The 21,307-nt window shown below is 44.3% G+C and overlaps 1 protein-coding gene across 1 annotated transcript in view; it reads right to left on the reverse strand.

Moving 5' to 3' along the window:
* wdr70 (WD repeat domain 70) overlaps positions 1-20,730 on the reverse strand; it is a 33,598-nt gene extending 12,868 nt beyond the window's left edge. The window contains exons 1-11 of the mRNA XM_079289010.1: positions 20,702-20,730; positions 20,052-20,111; positions 19,866-19,949; positions 19,682-19,787; positions 19,340-19,541; positions 18,450-18,509; positions 17,954-18,087; positions 16,539-16,692; positions 13,676-13,752; positions 7,271-7,445; positions 74-173 (exon numbers count right to left, since the gene is read on the reverse strand). Of these exons, the coding sequence (XP_079145136.1) occupies positions 74-173; positions 7,271-7,445; positions 13,676-13,752; positions 16,539-16,692; positions 17,954-18,087; positions 18,450-18,509; positions 19,340-19,541; positions 19,682-19,787; positions 19,866-19,949; positions 20,052-20,111; positions 20,702-20,726 (1,177 nt within the window). The 5' untranslated portion in view covers positions 20,727-20,730. The remainder of the gene's footprint in view (positions 1-73; positions 174-7,270; positions 7,446-13,675; positions 13,753-16,538; positions 16,693-17,953; positions 18,088-18,449; positions 18,510-19,339; positions 19,542-19,681; positions 19,788-19,865; positions 19,950-20,051; positions 20,112-20,701) is intronic.
* Positions 20,731-21,307: the final 577 nt, after the last annotated feature.

Below are 21,307 nucleotides of genomic sequence, written 5' to 3' on the forward strand. Positions count from 1 at the left end.
CTGGAGGCTTTGAGCTTGGCTGTGTGCTGCCGGGTTTGGTGGATACTGTAGGATTAAGGCCTTTTTTTCTTACCTCCACGTGAAGCGAGAGTCCTGCCATCATAGGAGAAGGCGATACAGGAGGTGTCTGATCCTGGGATGTGTGCTTGCCGACAGTGGAACTTTGTATGGACCTAAGAGGAAAAAGCGAAAACAATTCATCGGTGTAGTTTATGATCGGTAATGAATGGGTCAAATAAGTTTTAAACGCCATTTGATTATTCCGGGTGATGTGCTTGGTCTTTATGAAAGTGAAAGGCGAGTGCAGAGGTCATGCTAGCAGCAACTCACTCCTGTTTGTGTTCAATAGCAGGTGCGTTAAGTGGCAAAAGAAAAATGTATTTATACACAGCTGATCACAGACAAGTCTCGAACAACATTGCAGAGACGGAGCAAACCTAGACCCGATGAAATTCATCATTCATTACGGAACAAAATGAATAAATAGTGCAGCCCTGGCTCTCTTTCCATAAACACGCCGCCTTGGTCACTGCTGCTCATCAATATTAAAACGAGCTCCTATAATCTCCTGATGGGCTGCAGTATCAAACTGCCAATGAGTCTTTTCAGTTGCTAACTGCAGTAACAAAAAGACCTTTTCACTCTCCGTGTCGTCAAAACAACACACGGTTTCCATTTCCTCCATGAACACCATACTATATATTTAACTATGAAGCCCACTTCAACTTATGAAATACCAGCAACTTTACACACTGTACCCACCGCACTCTTCAGCAGGACTACAGACCGCAGAGATTTACCTTGGCAGGCGTAGGTCTGCGAGAGATTTTTCCCTTGCTCCTACCTGAAACAGTATGCTAATAGTCAGACTGCGTGCGGTTTATCAGCCGCTGACACACATCAGACCCTTTTACCCTCAGCCCCGGGCTAACATCTGCATTTGGATTCTCTCTCATTATAAGCCACCCTTAAACAAGTGTTGTGTCCAAAGGGTCGGCCAGGAACAACTACTGGTTCTGAGTGTCGCATCAAAGATATCAACAACCCAACGGGACTAATTACAAAAAATGGAGATGTGCCAGAAGCACAGGAGACAGACAGAGTGGAACCTCACCGTTTGTCGCTCATGCGGGGTAAAAAACGATGAGTTGTTTTAAAAAGTTTTAGGAGAAGCTGTTGGTGGCCTTTTAGATCCAGTTTGGAAACAATTAGAAGTTACAATACACCCAATTAAAAAGTAATTAATCCCAGCCACTGCAGCAATGCCCCCCCCCCCCTCCCCCTCTGCAAACAGAAGCATTCAAGCTTCTCATTGAAGCAGCTGCTTTCAAGATGGCCAGGCGTGCAATGTACCGTCTCAGTGCTCACTCTGAGCAAGTGGTGTACGACTGTAGTGCGGAGTGTGTGTGTGCGCCACGGTCTGCAGCTCTAGGCTGGAAATAATCCAGCCCCCCTCCGGCCAACGGTCCAAAATTCTAATTTTTTTTCATGCACAAATATGTAAAGCTCAGAAAAGCAGCACATTCTCACATTTAAGACGCTGAAACCAGCAATATTTGGACATCAATGCTTGATGCATGACTGAAATGACGACTCGATTATCAAACGACTCAACTGACTGCTTCAGTACCAGCTTCCAGTCTCCTCTCTGCTTCCTTCCCCCTGCCTTAGTGTTACCCAAGCACCGCCAGATTAGAGAGATGGATCATTAAAAGACAGCGGTGAAGCAATAGTCTGGGAAGTAAAGCTTTGCCAACGCTCAAACAAACATAACCTTGGTTTATACGGCCACACTTTCATTAATTCTAAACGGAATGCAAATAAATCAGTGAAAAGAGAATTGCAGCAACACGGGCTTTTGACTCGGAGAGGTGGATAAGGAATTTGAAGTGAGCACAGAGTGCGGAAGACAGATAAGACAGAGACGTGTAGAGAAACGCGAGCAAAAAGGAGCAGGGGAGAAAGGAGCGTGAGGTGCATGAGCGATGTGTCCTTACGATACAAGAAGGAAAGGAGGTCATACTTCACTTCCAAAGTAAGTAAAAGGAGGGAAGTTATTAACTCGGATGAGACAGATAACACCGTTACCTTGAACTGTGGATAACATGGATTCCACTTTTTTTCAGGCGTTGGCCATTTAGCCTCCGTCGTCTCTCCGGGGGATCATTTTCTGCTTCCCATCGTCATTTTACCCGTATATTACCTCCCACTAAAATCCTCTCTCCTCACTTCTTATCTTATCTTCCTATTCCGCTGCCTTAGAAATTGACTTGGTTGAGAAATAAAAAGTCACAGAGGTCAATTTCATATGAAAAGTACATTTTGTAATCTTCCAGCAGGTGTGGAGCAGCTAGGCCAGAGGATAAAGCATAATGTGGAAGGCTTGAACCCAGTCAAACGCACAATAGTCTCCCTCCAGGGTGCATGGCGACTACTTTAATTGATGAGCCTAGAACAAAGACATCGGGGACCGCCGTCACCACTCTGTTATGTGCACGTGGACAATGGGAGCGTATCCAAAACACGAAACATTTTCATTCATACAACTGTGAGCGAACGATGACAATAAGTCATCCTTGAACCTGTGCATGGTGGCACAAATAGGTTGGGGCGGGGTCAGCGGACTATGAACAGGAGGGTATGCCGAGGAACCGTTCTCCTGTAATGATCTTCTGTTATGAGCGGTTACATGAAGCTCACGCCATGAAAGTGGGTCGAGCGGAGAGGATAGTCCTTCTAAATCAAAAGTAAGAGTAGATATTAAACCTTAAATATACTGCGAGGAGAAGGTGATGAAATCTGCTTTCTTTTTTTTTCCTAAAGATAAACCTCAAAACACATGTTTTTCCCACCACAGCCTCAGGTTTCCTCAGGGCAACAAGTAAGAAACGTTATGAGCTCTCGTTCGACCCATGATGAATCATAGCACATCATCTGACGTCTTTCTCTCCAAAATGAACACCATCTGCTGTTAGCCCATGCTGTGTTTTAACTCTTATGTTGCATTGTTATGTTACACTGTCTTCAGTGTCCGTTGTGTCTGCACTGAAAGGAAATGTTTTCTGCATATCAATTCATATATTCTAACTATATTCTCCAATCCAAACAAACAGGTGGAATGAGGAAAAGACTGTGGAGTAAATTATGAAAAACAAGGGAGCTAAATAGATAATAAATACAAAAGGCAGGAAATAAAACTTGACATATAATGTCAGTGGGTAGCTGGTGGTTATCCTAGCTGCTTATAGCAAACATAAACCCCTCCAGCTATTTCTAGAGCGTTTACTGCTGTTGTGAAAGCTTGCGTGTTTATTTACTATCCTGATGTTGGCTGGCGTCGGTAGATGCCACGGTGTTCGCTTCCTGTGATAATCTACACAGCCGGCCTGTGAAACCGGATTCTCGTACACAGTTTGAAACCTCTCTTTGCGCCTCGTGACTTCCTCTGTAAACTGTGCCCTTTCTCCCCCGTGTCACAATTTTACTCCGCTAGCCAATGTGAGCATTTTCCTCACACAGATATGCACGCACGCCGCTTCATATATACGATTGTGTACACGCGCGTGTACACACAGAGCCCTTGATTCACATGCACGCCCGTTTCGGCAGCAGGAGTTGATAAATAGCTGAAGGAACACAGCATTGGGTTTCATGATAGCAATCTACCGCAGGGCCAACTGGTCCTGACCACACTATCTGGGTATCGTTATATAAATACTGCCAAAGCGCTGCCTTGCCCCAACCTCCATACTTCTACCACCGCACACCTGAAAGGCTTAATGATGCCCACCGCGCAGTCTGTCGTAACATCTCACTTTGACCTCTGCTGCTTTCGGAGGATCGAGTGGCCAGACCGCAGTCCTGAGCAGCTGCTCTGATCTTTCATGGAAATCAACAAGTGGCGACGGCGAAGCCGTGTCGGTGTGTGTGTGTGTGTGTGTGTGTGTGGGGTTTTAGCTTGTCACACTGGAGTCATCATAACCTGACAGTGTGTTCCACTGAAGTGACCGTATTCCTCCATGTCTCAGCCACAAACATAATTCTGTACATGTTGTTTCCAAGTCTTTGTTCAGGGTTAAGCATGTGAGAAACGGGCATTCACTTGATTAAAAACACCTGTTTTATTGACTCTTTAAAGTCATTAAGTGAATGTTTGTCCCCGCATGTACATGAAAGAAGGAAGACCAGGCTATGGAGGCTGCAAGATGGCAAATGTGGTGTAAATGTCTTTAGATGGCAAACCCTTCCATGAAGATGTATCCATGATGAGGGTCATATATGTACTAAAGCCAGTTATCAGATCTTAGGCAGTTTTCTAGACATTTTCATTGGACTTTCAGAAGTTCTTTTGTTGTTTTAATCTTCCACAGCACACATATTTTATGACCCGCAGAGTTACTGGTTTAAAGTGTTGCATTACTGTGCCGCGGGTCCTATTAAGCCAGCGACTGTAAATGATGTCAAGGCCAGTACTGGTGGTCAGTTTTAAGCAGGTGACAATAAACTGTGTGTGACGAGAATAATAACAGCGTGTCGAGTTAAAAGGAGCCCGGCATCTTAAGTCAAGTTTAAAAATATCAAGATGGGCTGAATCACAAAAGGATAAAGAATGAAGACAAAACTTCGCGCACATCGAAATGAATCCAATTCAAACAGATTTAAAACTTGTTGGGGCTCTCTGCGTTCTCTCATAATTAAGAATTGCGGTGACATTGCAGAAAACAAGAGAAAGTCTGCCATATCGTCTCGTGATGACGTTCCCCGACGGAGTAGTTCATCAAAACCACATCTTCCGAGGTCCCACTTTGAAGTCTAGAAACATCCAAGTCCACCAATGACATCATAACATTCCCCAGGTCTTTGTGGTCATGTTCTGGGCCTGCACCCTCAACCCACTCACTTCCACAGAGCGCACATTACCTGGCAACCATTTAAATGCAGTGTTGTAACTCTGGCACCGACCCCTCTGGTCAGAGAGTGGAGCATGCGATCCCCCTCTCTGTGGCGGTCCTCTTAAAAAAAAAAAAAATTTAAAAAAAGAGAGACCTACTTGACTCCCATCACAGGATCAATCAACTCATGTCGGGGTTCAACAGAACGATGTGTCATCCCCAATAGCTTCTCTTTAGGCCCAGCTCCAGATCAAGGTCATGTACATGATTGATTGTGAATGATCTGCCTGCATACTCTGGCCATGAGTAATGGTGGCGATACAACAGGAGATGGACCTTGTTTGAGTGTGTGTGTGGAGCAATGAAAGCTTCGGGAGGTCAACTCCTTTTTAGGCTTGTGGCTGGATTGGAGTCAGCAGCACAGGTTGCTGATTAGGGCAGAGGGCACCGACTGAAGTCTTGAGCCATTCAGACAGGACAGGCTCCAGCGGTCAGGCAACAGACGCGACTATTGTAAGCTGCTACGGGACGCAGGGTAAATATTTAGTTTGGAGAAAGAGGGGGTAATAAATGTGGAGCGCTTTAACCCAATCACTCGAAGCCTGCCGCTACGAGCGGGATAACGGGTGAGGGGATTCCATACAAACACGGAAGTACAAAAGCTTTTACAATAGAAATCCTCCATCGAAATACATTTTTTTTGTGTGTCGTGCGATTATAAAGTTGACTGTTGGGAGTAATTATCATGTAGCCTACTTCTCATTTGACTAATCTGGATAAGCCCCTCTGTCCAATCAAGCCGTTCCAACTCACTAACTGCGGCTTAATTATCACTATTCTCATACGAAATAGCACAGGCATTCAACCTCGTCCACATATGGTGTTGGACAGATGAAAGGACGTGAAGTGGAACAATTGTGAAATGAAAATGTCCCGAAACATTCGGGGCAGAAAAACAACTTCTCATTCTTCAGATAGCTCATGAAAACAGGCCGAGCAGTTGTTCATAACTTATGTCGACTGGTCGTCTTTCAGAGTATGTAGCAACATCTGCGTGCAGCCTTCCATTCATTGTATTTCCTGTCCTAAAATCTGGGCTTATTGTGTTTTAGGGGTTCCCAGGTGAGTATCCACAAACATTCCTCACAGTGCGGAAAAAGAAACTTGTGAAACCATGTTTGTAAAAGAGCTGGCCAGTGATGCCTGCAATATGTCACCTTTGAAAATACTGAATTATTAGTACTGCAGGTCACCTACGCCCCCCTTCAACAGGAACGCACCTCTCCTGGCTCTTTTTTTCCTCTTCACATCTGTGCCTTGGAGGTGAATTGAGTGTGTGAATGAGCAAGGGAACAGTCAGATGCGAAACATGGTGTCACCATCTCTGATGAAACAATCGAGACACCCGTCAGATCTCCTCAACGAAAGATCTTCGAGGAGAGGCATTCCGCAGCTCCAAATGAGTCATTTTTATGCCGATTTGTCAAAAATCTCAAGTGAAAACAGTCTAATAAGTGAGAGCAATGATCAGCGATTACCTCAACAATGTGACGCTTGAAGAGCGGAACGAACACGCTGATCACGTAATTACCGAATAAACAAATAGTGGAAAATATACAGAGGGAAATTGTGGTTGGGCCTCCAGGTAACTTTCATGTGACTCAACTCAATCATCAAACGTCAGTTAATTCAGTTACATAATCAGCTATTTTTAACCATGCGAGCTGCGTGGCTCTAAGGAAAGCAATGTCAGTCTGACGGTCAGTCCACCACTGTGGTCCAGAGTGAAATATCTCTACAACGAGTAGATCCCTTTGATGATAGCCTAACATTTAGGGCCATCACCAGATCAACACTTTAATGTGTCCAAACTTTGTTTGAAGAACAAATGCTCAACAAATGACATTCTAATTCGTGCTAATGAGCAAATGTTGGCTGAACTAAGATTTTGAGCATGATAAACATTAACGCTGCTTAACATCAGCATGTTAGCATTACCATTGCTAGCATGCTGATGTTAGCATTTAGCTCCGAGCACTGCTGAATCTACAAACAGCCTCACAGAGCCTCTAGCGTGGCTGTAGACTCTTGTTCCTCCAGAGTTTGCACAGAACGAGAGCGTGAAAACAGGTTCATTGCAGGTCAGACGGGCTATTTGATCGTACTATTTTCAAAGACTCCCAGTTTGGAAGAAAAAATGCATTTAAAAGCCAGGCATTTTGAATTCTGGTCAGTGTTAGTGACTTGCTGAACTCTGACCTGTCTGGCCTGTGACCGGACGACCCGAGCCTCATGACTCTGTACCCAAGGCCACAACAAAACAGACATCCGATGTTTACAAGCTACTGCATATGGTATGTGTGTGATTTAAAACTCACGCTGAGGTTTCTGTCCCAGATCTGGATGGTGCCGTCCTGGCAGCCGGCTGCAATGAGCTTCCCGTCGCGGCTGTAGGTGCAGCACGTGGGGACGACCTTCTTCCCCTGGAAGGAACGCGGTTTGAACACGGACTTGTGCTTCTTCTCGGAGGTCAGGTCCCATGTGCGCACAGTGCTGCGGACGGACGGACAGAGAATTTAATTTATCCTCCCGCAACTGTCACGAATCCCTCATAAAAATGATCCCTCAAAACATATTTGGTCATCAACACCACCCGCCGCTGTAATAAATCAGAATCACATCGAGATACAGTGTGTGCCCCAGCCGCTCTCGTGAGGTTAGGGTTGAGGGTGAGAGGTTAGCAAACAGCAGAACAGTAGATCAGTCTGACAGGCATGTCTGACGCTTCCATGACATTCTTGAACATATTACACAACCCTGACAAGGAGGAATTCAAACGCAGACCTTTCACATAGTACGTGTGCCAATAGGAAGTTTCATTCCAAAATGTCATCAAACTTAAGCCCAACAGGAATCCCTGCTCGTTACAGATTTATATTTCAAACATTGGACATAGTATACAGACTTAAATGGTGTTATTAAAAAAAGATCTATTAACTAATAGCACATGCAATTCATTAATTTACATGTAATAATATATAAACAATGTAAAATGAACAGATATAGTCTTCCATTAATCAACAGATTAAACACAAAATACATCTTAAACTTCAAATCATTAATTATTATTGCAGTTAGCATTTCTAAATTATCTGTCAGTATCTCTGCTGCATACTTTGAATTTCAAAGTAGAATGGACGATGACCTGAGAACAACTAATTGTTTAGTTTAAAACAAGGTGGAAGGTTCACCTTTGACCCCGTTGGCAGAAGATATCCAAGCAAGCTATGTTGCACACACCTAATCTAATTGTTTTCCATCAACTAGCTACGTATTTCTTCGGCGCTTTTGTGAAAAACGCATAAGGGACGCTGCAGTGATTAGAAATAAATGATAAAAAGATGGAACTTATAAATAACGAGACAAAAATGATGACAAAGAGTCCAAACACCAGCCCTGCGAGTGACCTCGAGAGCCTTAAACCTCCACGTCTATTTATTGAACTACCTGACTACACACAAACATGTTCAGCCTACCTCTCGCACGCTCACGCCACCGCTCACGTCAGACAGAGCGTGTCCAAATGTGTCTGTGACCCGCTGCTAGCTTTAGTGAGCATCATCCCTTTGGGTCAGGAGGTCAGCGGAGGAGCATAAACATACAGGCGGGGCTGCTACTAACAGCCAGGCAGGGATTCCTCCAAAGTCAGACACACACACACACACACACTCAACTGTGTTTGGATAAGTCTAACAATGTGATACAAATGCCAGCGGAAGACATATGGTTTGAGTGAAAACTGGCGTGGGTCAAATAAAACTCAGTTTGATGCATAGTTATGTTTAACTCCACATAAACCAAATCTCTTGGTGGAAAGAAAAAAAACGAAGCTAAATCCACCTTTAAAGACGAGTGCATTGTACAGTAAGTGTTTCCATGAACAGATATACATGTGCATGTGTGATAGTGAAAGAGAACGAGAGACGGACTGGATGACAAATTGGTCCACCTGCTGCCTCACACAGACATCTCTATTTTGTTTACAGAAGACCGTAGGCGTCTGTCAGGGCAATAAAGACAACATAACCTTTCGCGTAGCACACAAAACCTGGAATGCTATTTATCGTAAGGGCTCGTTCCAAAACATGGCACTGCTGGCTGTCAGGGGGACAGAACAGAGGAGGTCGGAGCCCACCAGTGTTGAGGCAACCCCGAGCACACGACTGCACAACCTCACCTGTCAGGGACAAAGACACGGAGCGGGGCGGGGAAAAACTGTCGGCTCTAATATGAGGCACTCTAAAAATGGTGAATTAAAGCGTAGAAAAAACGTCCTGTTTGCCATTAGAGTAACAACAAAAATCAACAGAAGTTAAGTTCAGCTTCGCCTAATTAAAGTTGCACCTTTATTCCCCGAGGGCAACATCTGGGGCGGCCTCAGACTGCATTCTCTCGGAGAGTTGTTTTGGGAAAGTAACAGCAATGAAAAGAGCCGAGACGTCATAATATTCACACTCGGCACAAAGACACCCCATTCCTCCTCCTGTAACCTTGTTTTCCCTTCAATCAGCAGCCCCCATTGTTCAGCACAAACCCCCCAGAGACAGAGGGGTGAATGTAATAAAATGAGAGCCATACATCCTCAGCCATGCGTGTGCACTTTACGAGGTAGCGCAGTCATTCACACATCAACTGAGGAGTGACAGCTCCCCGGGCCCCAGATTTTTATCTGTGCCTAGTGGGGGAAGATGGTTGCTAGGATCACTTTCCCAGATGATGAGATAAGGAAGAGAGAGGGGTAAGAAAGAAAGACATACGTCTGGTAGGAGGTTGTTTATTGGTCATACTCCGGTGATGGGGATAGGCCGTGTCGGCCGGTTGACTAACTAACTAGGGCTCTGTTGTGAGAAACGCGGATTAGGAAGGAGAAGATGGTCCGTCTTGCGTCGCGGCTGAAGAACATGAAGTGGGGAAATAACAGAAGGATTTGGGAGGAGGCGTACACACAGTGGCACTCAAGCGAGGAAGTAAAAGAAGAAACACGTTGGTCGGAGTGCAGATGCTCTGTGGGAACAGTGGGAGACTGATTCAAATACATTCACAACATTATTAGTGTGGCTCCAAAGTAGAAAATCAACCCAAAAAAAAGGCCTTAGCCAGAAAGGTGAGACCACACACACACACACACACACACACACAGGAGGAACAAAATGCTAAAAGAAGTCAAGACAGCTCATCAGATTTAATCAAGCAATCTGGCTGATAAGATGTGAAGTGGCTTCATATTTTGTTGAAATAAGAAAAGACACAAACACAGCATTCACACACACTAAAGAAGTCGATGCCACAGCCAGTCACAGACTCAGCCATGAGGATAAATGCACTCCTTAAAGGTATGCTATGTGCATTCCTGGGCAGGATATGGAACACTTGCAGTGTGAGGCGGGCAACAGTTGGAGATGCGCTGGACTGTGGATGAACTTGATGTGTTCAACTGTGTGAATCGCCCCAACATGCTCGCTCACACACACACACACACAATTTGTAACGTCTGTCCTCACTCTTGATCCCCTTTCTCTCACGCAGATAACACTTAATAACCCATGAGTCATTTCCCCTCAAAAAAAGAAAAGTTATCAGCGCGTATTTGGCTGTAGCACTCAAACATAGATGACCTACTTACTTGATAGGATCAGTATGCGAGCAATGATCAGTTGAGGGAAACAAATACTGACTTATGTAAAGTGCCTACTCGCATGCAAAATAAATAAATAAACTTTATTGATTACCAGGATTTATCCCAGCAGTAGATCATGAATCTCTGTTTGTGGCTCGTTGTGATAAGTCCTTAATGTGTCACATATATCACAACACGCGTTTGGGTTTGAGTGCATGATAAAGACAAATCATTTAATAATAAGGTTTTTTTGGGTCTCCTTGCATACAGCTACACATCCACATCCAGCGCTGACAGCAGGCCAGCACCAAGGGAATCCCTGGCATTCAAACCTCCTGGAAACATTCCTCAAATTGTGTGTGTGTGTGTGTGTGTGCACATGCAAGTGCGTTTTAAAGAATCGACAGAAGTAACATGTGGGCCCAATTAGAAAGTCGCCGTTTGTCCTGTGCTCTGTTCCACTAGCTGTAATTTCAGCCGCAACAAAAACAGCACAACGGGAATTGTTGATCGCTTTCCAGGGGCGCTATGAAACGACATCAAAGTGAAAGCAGCAATCAGCGGTGTCATGTCCTCGAAGGCACTAATGCAAAGCCTTTGTTAGTCATGGTTTGCGGTACGGTTTGTTAACTTTGAACAGAACTTATTCAAGAATCTTTAAACCACTACCGTTTAGAGTTGTGTTTGCAGCTCTCAAAAAGCACGACTGACACACGAGTCCAAGACAGATTTTTTAAGTTCACTTCAAGTTCAATCCTGCCAAAGGAAGACGTCCACCGGGAGCAGACCCAGCACATATTGCCCTCACTTTCTGAGAAATAAATCTGCGTTTTTTCCAACAGGTGTTCGGTCTTTCAGCAAGGCCTTAGTTAAAGTGGCTCAGTGCTTAATACGCAGCCCCCCCCCCCCTCCCTTGAAGCAAGCATGAATAATGTTGGAAAACATTTTTGCCACACAACTCTCAAACTGAATGTGAGATGCTGACACGTTCACACCCGTCTCAGCACAAACGCTTTTCACTGACGGACTCCCATTCAACCCTCGGTGTGAAAGGACAATCACTACCACCCTGCTGCTGCATTATTATGCCTCATCAGTACTTCCCTCTCATCCGTCCTCAGGGGGAGAAAAAAAGTCTGGTGAAATCATTCAAGGAGCCGGGAGGCGGTTCTTATGAATGACATTCTATACAACACGGGGGGGGGGGGGGGGGGGCCTTCAATTAAGGAGCTGGGCGGTCCAGTGTTCATGCTTAATAACCTATTCAAATGAACACAACAAAGACTCTCTAACTAGGCTGACACAGAAGAAAGACAGGAAGACCTAGGTGCTGGTCTGATGTTTGAAGCAGACACACACTGGTACCATTGTACAACTGCTGGTCCGTTCTCAAAAGGTCTACTGACTACAACGTGGCCTCTGCAGACTCAGTAGCTGTTCAAGATGGCCTGATGGAGCTAAAGGAGGATGAGCAAGACGCCACAAATGAGTAAAATACAATTACAAACATAAATCAAACTTTTTTTTTAGCAATTTAGACAATACAACATTGAAAAAATACAGATTTTAGTCCAGAAGTTGAGAGTTTGGGCCCGTCTTGTGTGCCGAGATTGGAAAAGAAGCCCTCATGAGATCAGACCTGGGAGCAGTTCCAAGAAGCAGGACACACTTGCCGAGTACCAGAACCCCCTCATATCTAGATGGATCAGCGAATGCCCGGCTGCCTTTCAGCTCAATGTACAGTCACAGCGGCTCTGCTCTGAGGATCTCAGGCTGTACTCTGAAATTCTCTACTCATTCCTTCAGTGCAATTTTTGATTGAAGAAGTGCGACGATTGAGGGGCGGCGCTTCAACCAAGAAGTTCAAGTTCCAGCTCTTCATCACCAAGCAGCCCCTGTATTGCACTGCACACCACGTACGTGACGACAAGTGAGAATATGAGAGCTTTGACATGGGGTTACGTGGACCACGTCTTTCACTTCTAAATCACTGTGGGCCCGTCACAGCCTCCATCCATCTCCGAGACGCCGGTTGCCGCGCTGACCTGCTCTGCTGCCGTGAACCCTCCTCGCATGCAGCTGCTCCGCCTGCGAATGGTTCCCTGTACGCTCTTCTCCGGCCAGGGGCAACACCCAGTGCTAACGTGCCAGGGGAGCATTTCCAGAGCCTCAATAAGAGCTAAGTAAACCAGCCTCCACATCTGGGAGAGAAGTAACACTGGTAAACACCGTGGCCACGGCCTGCCCACAAAGCCAGGCCCTTGTTTCCCCTAAATGATGATAGCCCTGGATGTCTGCACTGCTGCCTGTCACACTCACTTAAACTCATCGCTGTGCTCTCACTCAAAGCCACACGCTCACAAATATGCACTCACACATTTACGCACGGCAAAGGGTCACAGCTTCTGCAGTCACACAGGACGAGAGCTGCTTTAAAGAAAGCAGAAGACGGCTAAAGCACTGTTTTATGAAGCAAACAGATTGTAAATAAGAGCGTGTGTGATGCCTTGTTATCTCCAGCAGCGCATGTTGCTCTGGTCAGAATCACTGCATAGAAATAAAGGGCTGCGACTGGACTACATCCAGTATAAGATGTGTCACAGCCGGGAGGCCACACTACCCGTTGCAGAGGCATAATCTGGACTGGAGGACTCCCTGCTGGTGACAGGATGACAGCAAAGACAAGGCTTTGGCATCAGTGGGACGATTCTGAGTAAATGGTGGAGTAATCATAATATTCAGGTGGTGCGTCTATAAAAGTCATTAAATATGTCACGCCCAGAAATCATTTCACCCGACGGGATAAATAGATTGTTTTGGTTGTTTCTGACTGTTACGGTAGAGGAGACCATTTAAAATTCCCCACTTTTCCTGGTACCGCGTATGGAATAATGAAATAAAATGCGCAAAATGAATTATGTACAGCTAGAAACAGACTTGGGTACAGCATCTATATTTCATATCATTACTTTTAAACACAGCATGCCTCCTGTGTTACGGATTATACCGTTACGGTTTAGGCTTACAGTATTTACAATACTGCAGCTACGACCTAATAATAGATCCTGCCTAAAAGTCGGAGGTCACAACACGTTTTTACACTCACCCATCATTGGAGCACGTCATGAACTCTTCTTTAGTCTTGGGATGCCAGCAGCCACTGTTAAGCATAGCTGTGTGACCCTGAAAAGAGCGCACAGTGAAAATTAAAACATGCACTCAATGGTTGCTGGCCAGGTCTGGTGGCTGGCGTCCAGCGGCTTTGAGGAGCAGCAGACAGCACCTGTGAATCACGCGGTTCGCTGTGGATCTAGTCGGCGAACTGACATTCAGGGCTGCCATCTGCCCGACTGTTTTCAAATTCATGTGAAACGGCTGTAACAGTTGTAGCCAGGAAGAGGGGGAGGAAACATTAACAAAAAAAAGGTGAAACGTCTCCAGGAGGAACCGATGAAGGTGCATTCATGAAGACGTATTTTGCAATCTCACTGTACACACAACTTATGTGCGGAGACAGCTGTTGTTCTTCGTTGTTAAGTCTCGAGCCAAAACTGCCACGCTAAAGGTCACCAGTGAATCATGTCTGGGGAGCTACCACGTTTTTTATGACGATGCATTTACTGAGTTGTGTAGTGTAAACTGCATGGCAACTGGGAGGCCTGTATCCACAGAGACAGAGTTCCCGGTAGGCACCAATTATGTTGCCAGATCTGAAAGCACCTTGAAGGGCCCCCGTCTAGAAGAAAGGACCTTTAATTTGATCAAATTGTAACCTTGACTTTCAGCCTTCCTCAGACCTTCGCCCTACAGCTGAACTGTGACTGTGTCACAGCTTCAAACAGCGAGCTCCTAGAAGAGGAACTTTTAGACATTTCCTCTGCCGGTGTAGTCCTGTGGCGAACTACTCATAACAAAAAACGACTTCAAGGAACACTTCGGTGAGCTGCAAAGAGGCTTCACACATGACATACCGCTGTTTGACAGGATGCTCAAGAAAAGCAGAACCTTGCCCGAGCAGAGGTTGACCAAACTGCATCGGTATGTGTGCATCAGGAAGAGAGAGGCCTGCCTGTTCACCGGCAACATACTTTAAACACACCACTTTAATAATCGATAAAAGGCAGAGGGCTCGCTGTTTAACGACTAAATAAAAAGGATAAATAACAAATTGCAGAGTTGTTAAATTTGATGGTAAATACACGTCCGCTATGTGACGGCGTTAAAGCTGAAATGGGCTGTGAACGACTGCTTCCCTGCTCTGTGCAGTGACATCAAAGTAGAGAGAATCGTGCATTACAAGAGCTTCATGATGAGGGGGAAGGGGCAGCTACCGTCCTAAACAAATGGGATTCCAGTTTAGGACAACAAATTGCGGATGACTAAAGAGAAACAGATTGGAGTTCATACACACAGTTCACAAAAATAGAGCCGGTTAATGACAAACGGCACCAAGAACAGAAGCCTCCCTGATAACAAGTGATTCTTCCCAGTTTGTTTTCATTAGAGTTGCATGACGCATAGGATGAACAGCTTTCTGTAGTTGTTAGGTTTCTGTTTCGTTAATTGTAAAAACTGAAGCTGGATAGTGAAATCAATAAAACAGGCTGTTTTGAATATCTAGCAGATGATTCAGAAAAGTTGAATTCATTTATGAAGCAAGAATGCCCAAAATTCTCTGGTTCCAGCTTTTCAGATGTGAAGATTCGCTCCTTTTCTCTGTTTTTGGGGGTCTGGAAAATGGGCTATGGATGTTTAACTGTTCTTCTGTATCCTAAAGAAAAAACTATTATAGAAAAAAAAAAACATATCATGCCATTCCACAGCATTGGCCTCTGTGCCGCAAATCTCTCGGCACAAAGAGGGACTAGGTACAGGGAAAGTAATTGTCCGTCAAAAGAGTAGAAGCACGGACTGAATTATCACATGAGCCACAGCTAATCGACTGGGACGTCGTCGGCGGGCCAAAATGCATTTTCGCTGAACCACACTCTCCCATCAGCTCCAGATGGGACCGAGGAGGACGAGAATGTGGGACGTCCAAATGCTCTGCAGCTGGCACAGATGGTAAGTGACCACCAATACGGCGTTCTTAAACACAGTAAAACCAAAACATGGGCCATTCATTAGGATTCTCCTTTGTAGAGGCAGGTACAAGCAAGAGATGAACCACGGCAGTCCTGAAAGTATGTGGTGGTCCTCTCCCCCCGGACAATGCGGATACAAACAGACCAGCTTACAGCTGCACCTTGTCACCATTATGCGTTGGCAGGATCCACCCGCAGAACATTAGAGCAGAGCATCCAGCCTGTGTTTAGAATTAGCAGTCGCTCTCGGGCCGCTTTCTCAATAAAAGAGAAAGCATGAATGCCTGCAACATATTTAAAGTGGCGATATTCAATATTTGTTGAACAACGTATCAAATGACGCTGTAAAAACAATGTTGAACGGGTCGCTCGAGGTGATGAACAAACCTGAATCTGCAGCTCTCGGCTTTAAAGAGTTTTATGGTTTCAGCTTATTGTTTAGCAGTCAGTTTTGAGATTAATTCCAGTTTATTACAACTTGGGTTGTATTTTTTTATAGTTTTTTGATATCAATTTGATCAGTTATTATAACATGAGAAGTAGTGAAATCTAGGGACTCGTTTGTCAAACTTGTTTGAAGGAGAAAATGGAGGGAAACAGTGAAATTGTTGCTGAAATTGTCGGTCGTAAAAATCCATCTCAGTTTATAGACTTCTTGACTTTGACTCACTGTACTTGCAGTAGTTGTATGCTTTTATTCGCTTCAAAAAGTGGTCCAGAATCTGGTTAAATTGTTTACAACATATCTGACCATCTGACCACTCAGGTTTATTACCTTGTCGCTGTGTTACCAGATTTCAGCAATTACTAGGCGAGTACAATGTTATTATAACTGAGCGACACGATGGCCAACACGACCCGAACTCCACGCTAACACCACTTTACCTTGGTTTTGGCCATGTCCACAATGTACTGGTCTCCCTTCACACACTCCATGACATTGAAGCCATCGCGGTTCAACACCTTGGCCTGTGCATTGCCAGAAACCACCAGGATGACGTCACCAGTGATGCTGTACTGCAGGGACGTGATCTGATGGCTGAGGGGACACGGACACACACACACACACACACACACACACACACACACACACACACACAGAGGACATCTGAGACAAAGAAGGTACTTATTGTTTGCATTTCTGTGGTTCTGATGAGTTTTAATAAGTGTCTTGGTGGTTTGCGAACGATCTGCGAGCTGTGATTTTACAAGACCTCTGCACCAAAAAAATAGATACAAAAATAGATACAAAAATAGATAAGTGTACCTATAGGGACAAAACAACATCTGATGTACATGTGATGATTTTCCTCTTTGATCTACCACATGCAACTGTAACAGGAAACATATTGGCATTTTAAGCCAAGAAATGGAAAGAATGACAACTAAAATGAAACATACTGAAGGAAAATAAACATGAGAATATGAAGAGAAACAGAATAAGCTATGCATGTTACAACTTTAGAAGAATCAGTCATTCCGTGCTTTTCAGAATGGATGTGCGATTGTTATGTTTACACCGAATAACTGAGAAATACACATAAAACAGTAGAGACAGACAACTACGTGGACTACTTAACAAGAGTGAGATTAGCAATTCAGGTCAGTGGCAAATAGCATTAACACAGCAGGGGGTAGATGGGGCGCCAACATTTCTATACACAGAGAGAAAAAAGTTCCGTTGCTGAAATGAAAGTGTGGATAACACCAATGTTGTTTTTAAATCGGGGGCTTTGGCATCTTCAAAACGCTCACTACAGAGCACCAAATGATCATTTCCCTCATTGTTTTTAATTTGACTGAGTTCACGCGTTGCCTTTTTGGGACAGGAAAGAAGAACAGTGGACCTCAGCAGCACAGCTCTCTATATGAAGCCCAGCTTGTTAGTAAACCAAACAGGCTACTGGATCACGTTGTAATCAAAATAAATGTAGCGTAAATTAGTTAATAAGGGAAAATGTGCTCCAGCTCAGCCCCCTGGTTCCCAAAGCCAAAAAGGAATTTGATCTTTGATGAGGGTTTCAGTGAATCACAGAATAAACACACGCAGACACACAAACAGCCGCATATCTTCACCATCTGCTCCTGAAAGACTCATTTTGAGTGAATAGAGAGGATGTCACCTGGTTAACATGAGGCCCAACGAAGCTCAACAAACGTGTGTGTGTTTATGTATGTGTGTACACTTTGGCACACGTAAATGCCTGTTGAGTGGACTGGATGTTTGCACGAAACTAATTAAGCACATGTTAAGCAACTGTGTTGATGTTCCACCGTGTGTTCTCGGAAGTGGGACTCACCACTCGCAGGGCTGGAGAGATCTGAAGGCCTGCACAGCCTGGTCCATCCCGGCAAAATCCCAGAAACGCACATCGTAATCATACCCGCCGGTCACCAGACGGGCTCCAGAGGGGTCCAAGGCGAGTGCCGATACCTGAGAAAACAACGAACGTATTCAAAAGTAACACGCGGTCTAGCCGGTAAGATTCAGAGGCCATCCAAGTGGAGGAGGTTGCGTCTGCTGCTAGGAATATTTGACAGTGTAGTCATACTTTCGGCTGCAAAACAAATCAGAGGGAACAGACTTCCGCTCTTATTGCTAAAATTCAGCAAAGTTAAGGAACCTTGGCTGAATAAAAAGCTGATGCAGATCTCCAGATGTTTTAGAAGGTGCTTAATTTAAACTAAATATGGTGTGGATTAGAAGACACGATCGATACAGAACTTCTTATTTTTCTTTCTAAAAGAGAGTCATTGAATACATTTCCATTGAGCCACATGAGAAGAAGGCCTTACTGTCTTGGTGCCGTGCTGCAGAGTGATCTCATGAGTGTCTGGAATCTTCTTCACTGGATTCTAGGACGGAAAGTTGAGGTGAATATAAGCAAACAGTGAAAGACCGAAGAAGGCTGAATTAGGTGTGCAGTTATAGTGTGGAGTTTTATACCAAGATTAAATTACACATGACATTTTAACTTTAACAGGCTGTTTGACTTAAAGGGTCTGGAGTCACAGTAATAACCAGTAAATGACAGACTGGGAACAGTTACACTGCTGGATGTAAAAGGTTAGGATCGGAGTGTAAATACTCTTCATGTGAAAACCAATGATTCGCCATATTTCTGAATAATGTTGCGTTTAAGATTCTGATATGTTTCAGGTGGCTCAGATATTTTGGTGTGGGAAAGAAAAAGGAGAAAACACCTCAGAGACACTTTCATTACTGTTCAGTAACATACGATTAAAGGTGTCTCATCCTATATGGTGTAACACTTACCACCGAATTATTTTATTGTGCTGCCATCTAGTGGTGAAAGTTCAAAAACAACCCACAACACAGAATAAACGGGTGCCTTTATAGGCCTTCTTCACTGAAGACACTGACATGGTGTAAAAAGGTGCAAATAATAAAACTACATTTCACTGCTCTGGATCCAGGGTCCCGTAGTGTGCATGCTTTCTCTCTGTCATGGATTATTGACAAATTTGAATAAAACTGAGCTAACATTAATGTTATTCGTAACACTATTGCTTATCCTCCTTTTACAAGTGAAAATGTCTGATGTGAAAAAGGCTTATTTGAGGCGGATTGGATGTTTTTAAACAGAATAAATAAAAACTCATTCAGGAAATATTTTGTAATCCACCTAGAACATCTACTGCTAAGTGGGTTATTTCAGACATACATCATCGTCATCATCTTGTGCCTCCCCGTCATCATCATCATCATCTTCTTCATCAGTCTGAGCCGTGCTGCCTGATGCGCGAGTCAGTGGCCCATCCTCGTCATCATCGTCCTGGGCTGTGTGTTGCGGAGGCAGTGGAGGCCCAATAAGCTCAGAGTCTGAGTCTGAATCACTGTCGCTCCTGCTCTCACTCTCCTGTTTTCTAAAAAGGATTTTAAAAAAACATACTTGTGAGTTGAAACATATCTTACGCATGACTAACAGACATGTAACTAACGTCTAAAGCAGTGGCAGCCTGACTAAAACTGTGAACTCACTCAAACAATCAAAATCCTTGGTTACCTGGAAGTAGCAGCTGCAGCTTTGTCTCTCGGAGCGTGGACCGATGACTTGACTGATTGGGAGCTTTCCCCTTCCTCATGCATCTGATCATCCTTCTGCCGCTCATCTAAAGAAGTAATTACAGTACACAGTTAACACGCACCCTGGTGACAGAACGAACAGCTCGTCGTGTTGGTGAACCTACCCAATACAAGCTGACTCCTCTCAATGGCTGTTCGACGGGTGTGCTCAAAAATGGCTTCCAGGTCAAATGTGCGGGCCTTCTTACCTGGATGGAACAAAGGAACAATAACCGACAACCCATATTGTTAGTTTGTCATATAGGAAATTTAAAAGAAATTATTGAGAATTTGTGCTGGACTATACATACCAAACCCTGAGAATCCCATGACAGATGCGATTTCTCCATCATCACTCATCTTGTCCGATGCTGCAAAAACAACGAGCACATCATTTATCATAGCCTGCGTTACCTTGTTTGTTATGAATCTGTAATAACAAATTGCTTTAAATACAAGATGCAACTATCTTGGTTGTGTGTTTCCTTTGTAAGCAAAGCAACTTCAACAACACGTCCTGCCATGCCAAACAATGGTATTACGTTAGTCCTGAGCAAGAACATAACGATAACGTCCACTGAGCTGAACATATACTGTTAGCTGACAATACTGTAGCATTTCAGCTTCAACGAGAATAATATATTAAACACTGGCAATAGCAAAAAATATGTATTGTTTGAAGGACGGGTAGCTCTTCAGGACAATTAAAGATGTGACTAGTTACATGTATATGACTTTTAAAACGAACGTTACAAGTGGCAGAGAACCTACTAGGCTAACAAATAAGCTAGCAAAACCAGCAACGAAGCATGTATCATCTCACATAACGTTACTGGAGTAAGGTATCTAAATGATAAATGTAATACAGATTACAAATAAAGCCCAATATTCCTGCACATACACGTAAGTCGCGTAAGACAAATACACAAAGCTTTAATAAGTGACAGCAAAACGTTGCTACCTTCATCCACTTTGTTGGGATCCATGTTTTCAAACACGAAGATTACCTTTGACCCCGGAAGTTATTTATTCTTCTTCTACGCATGTTGCGGGACAGCTGACGGAGGGTGCTGCCTCCGAGTGACGACTCTTGCCTAGGCTCAGTTAATAGATATACACGTGGTCTGTATCACTTTCTTTCTGTGTTAACTGCTGTGTGAGCGTGTTTTGTTCTCAGGCTGTATAATGAGGATATAGCGATAACTTTACTATGCAGAGGTATGGAGTGGTCTCGTGTGGCGTCACAGTTTAGCTGTCGGCCATGTTGGAGTACACACAAAGCCACTGGCATGCACGGCTGAGTCGCATAACCTATCGGTGGTGAACTTTTGTGCTGTCTTTGGTTGTGGCAGCAGAGCTGATAGACAAGAAATCATTCTTTCGTTTGCCAGCGGTCATTACACATCAAGGAAATGACACGAAGGAGCTATCCAAGCGACGTCGCGAGAAATGGCTGTCACGCATCTCTCGAGATATAAAGGAATGGAATTTGGCGTACACTAGAGTATGTGCGGATCACTTTATAAGTGGTCAGTGATTTTATTTACAAATTCGTTTGTGAACAGTA

This window comes from Melanostigma gelatinosum (assembly GCF_949748355.1).
Source record: "Melanostigma gelatinosum genome assembly, chromosome: 18".
Lineage (NCBI taxonomy): Eukaryota > Metazoa > Chordata > Actinopteri > Perciformes > Zoarcidae > Melanostigma > Melanostigma gelatinosum.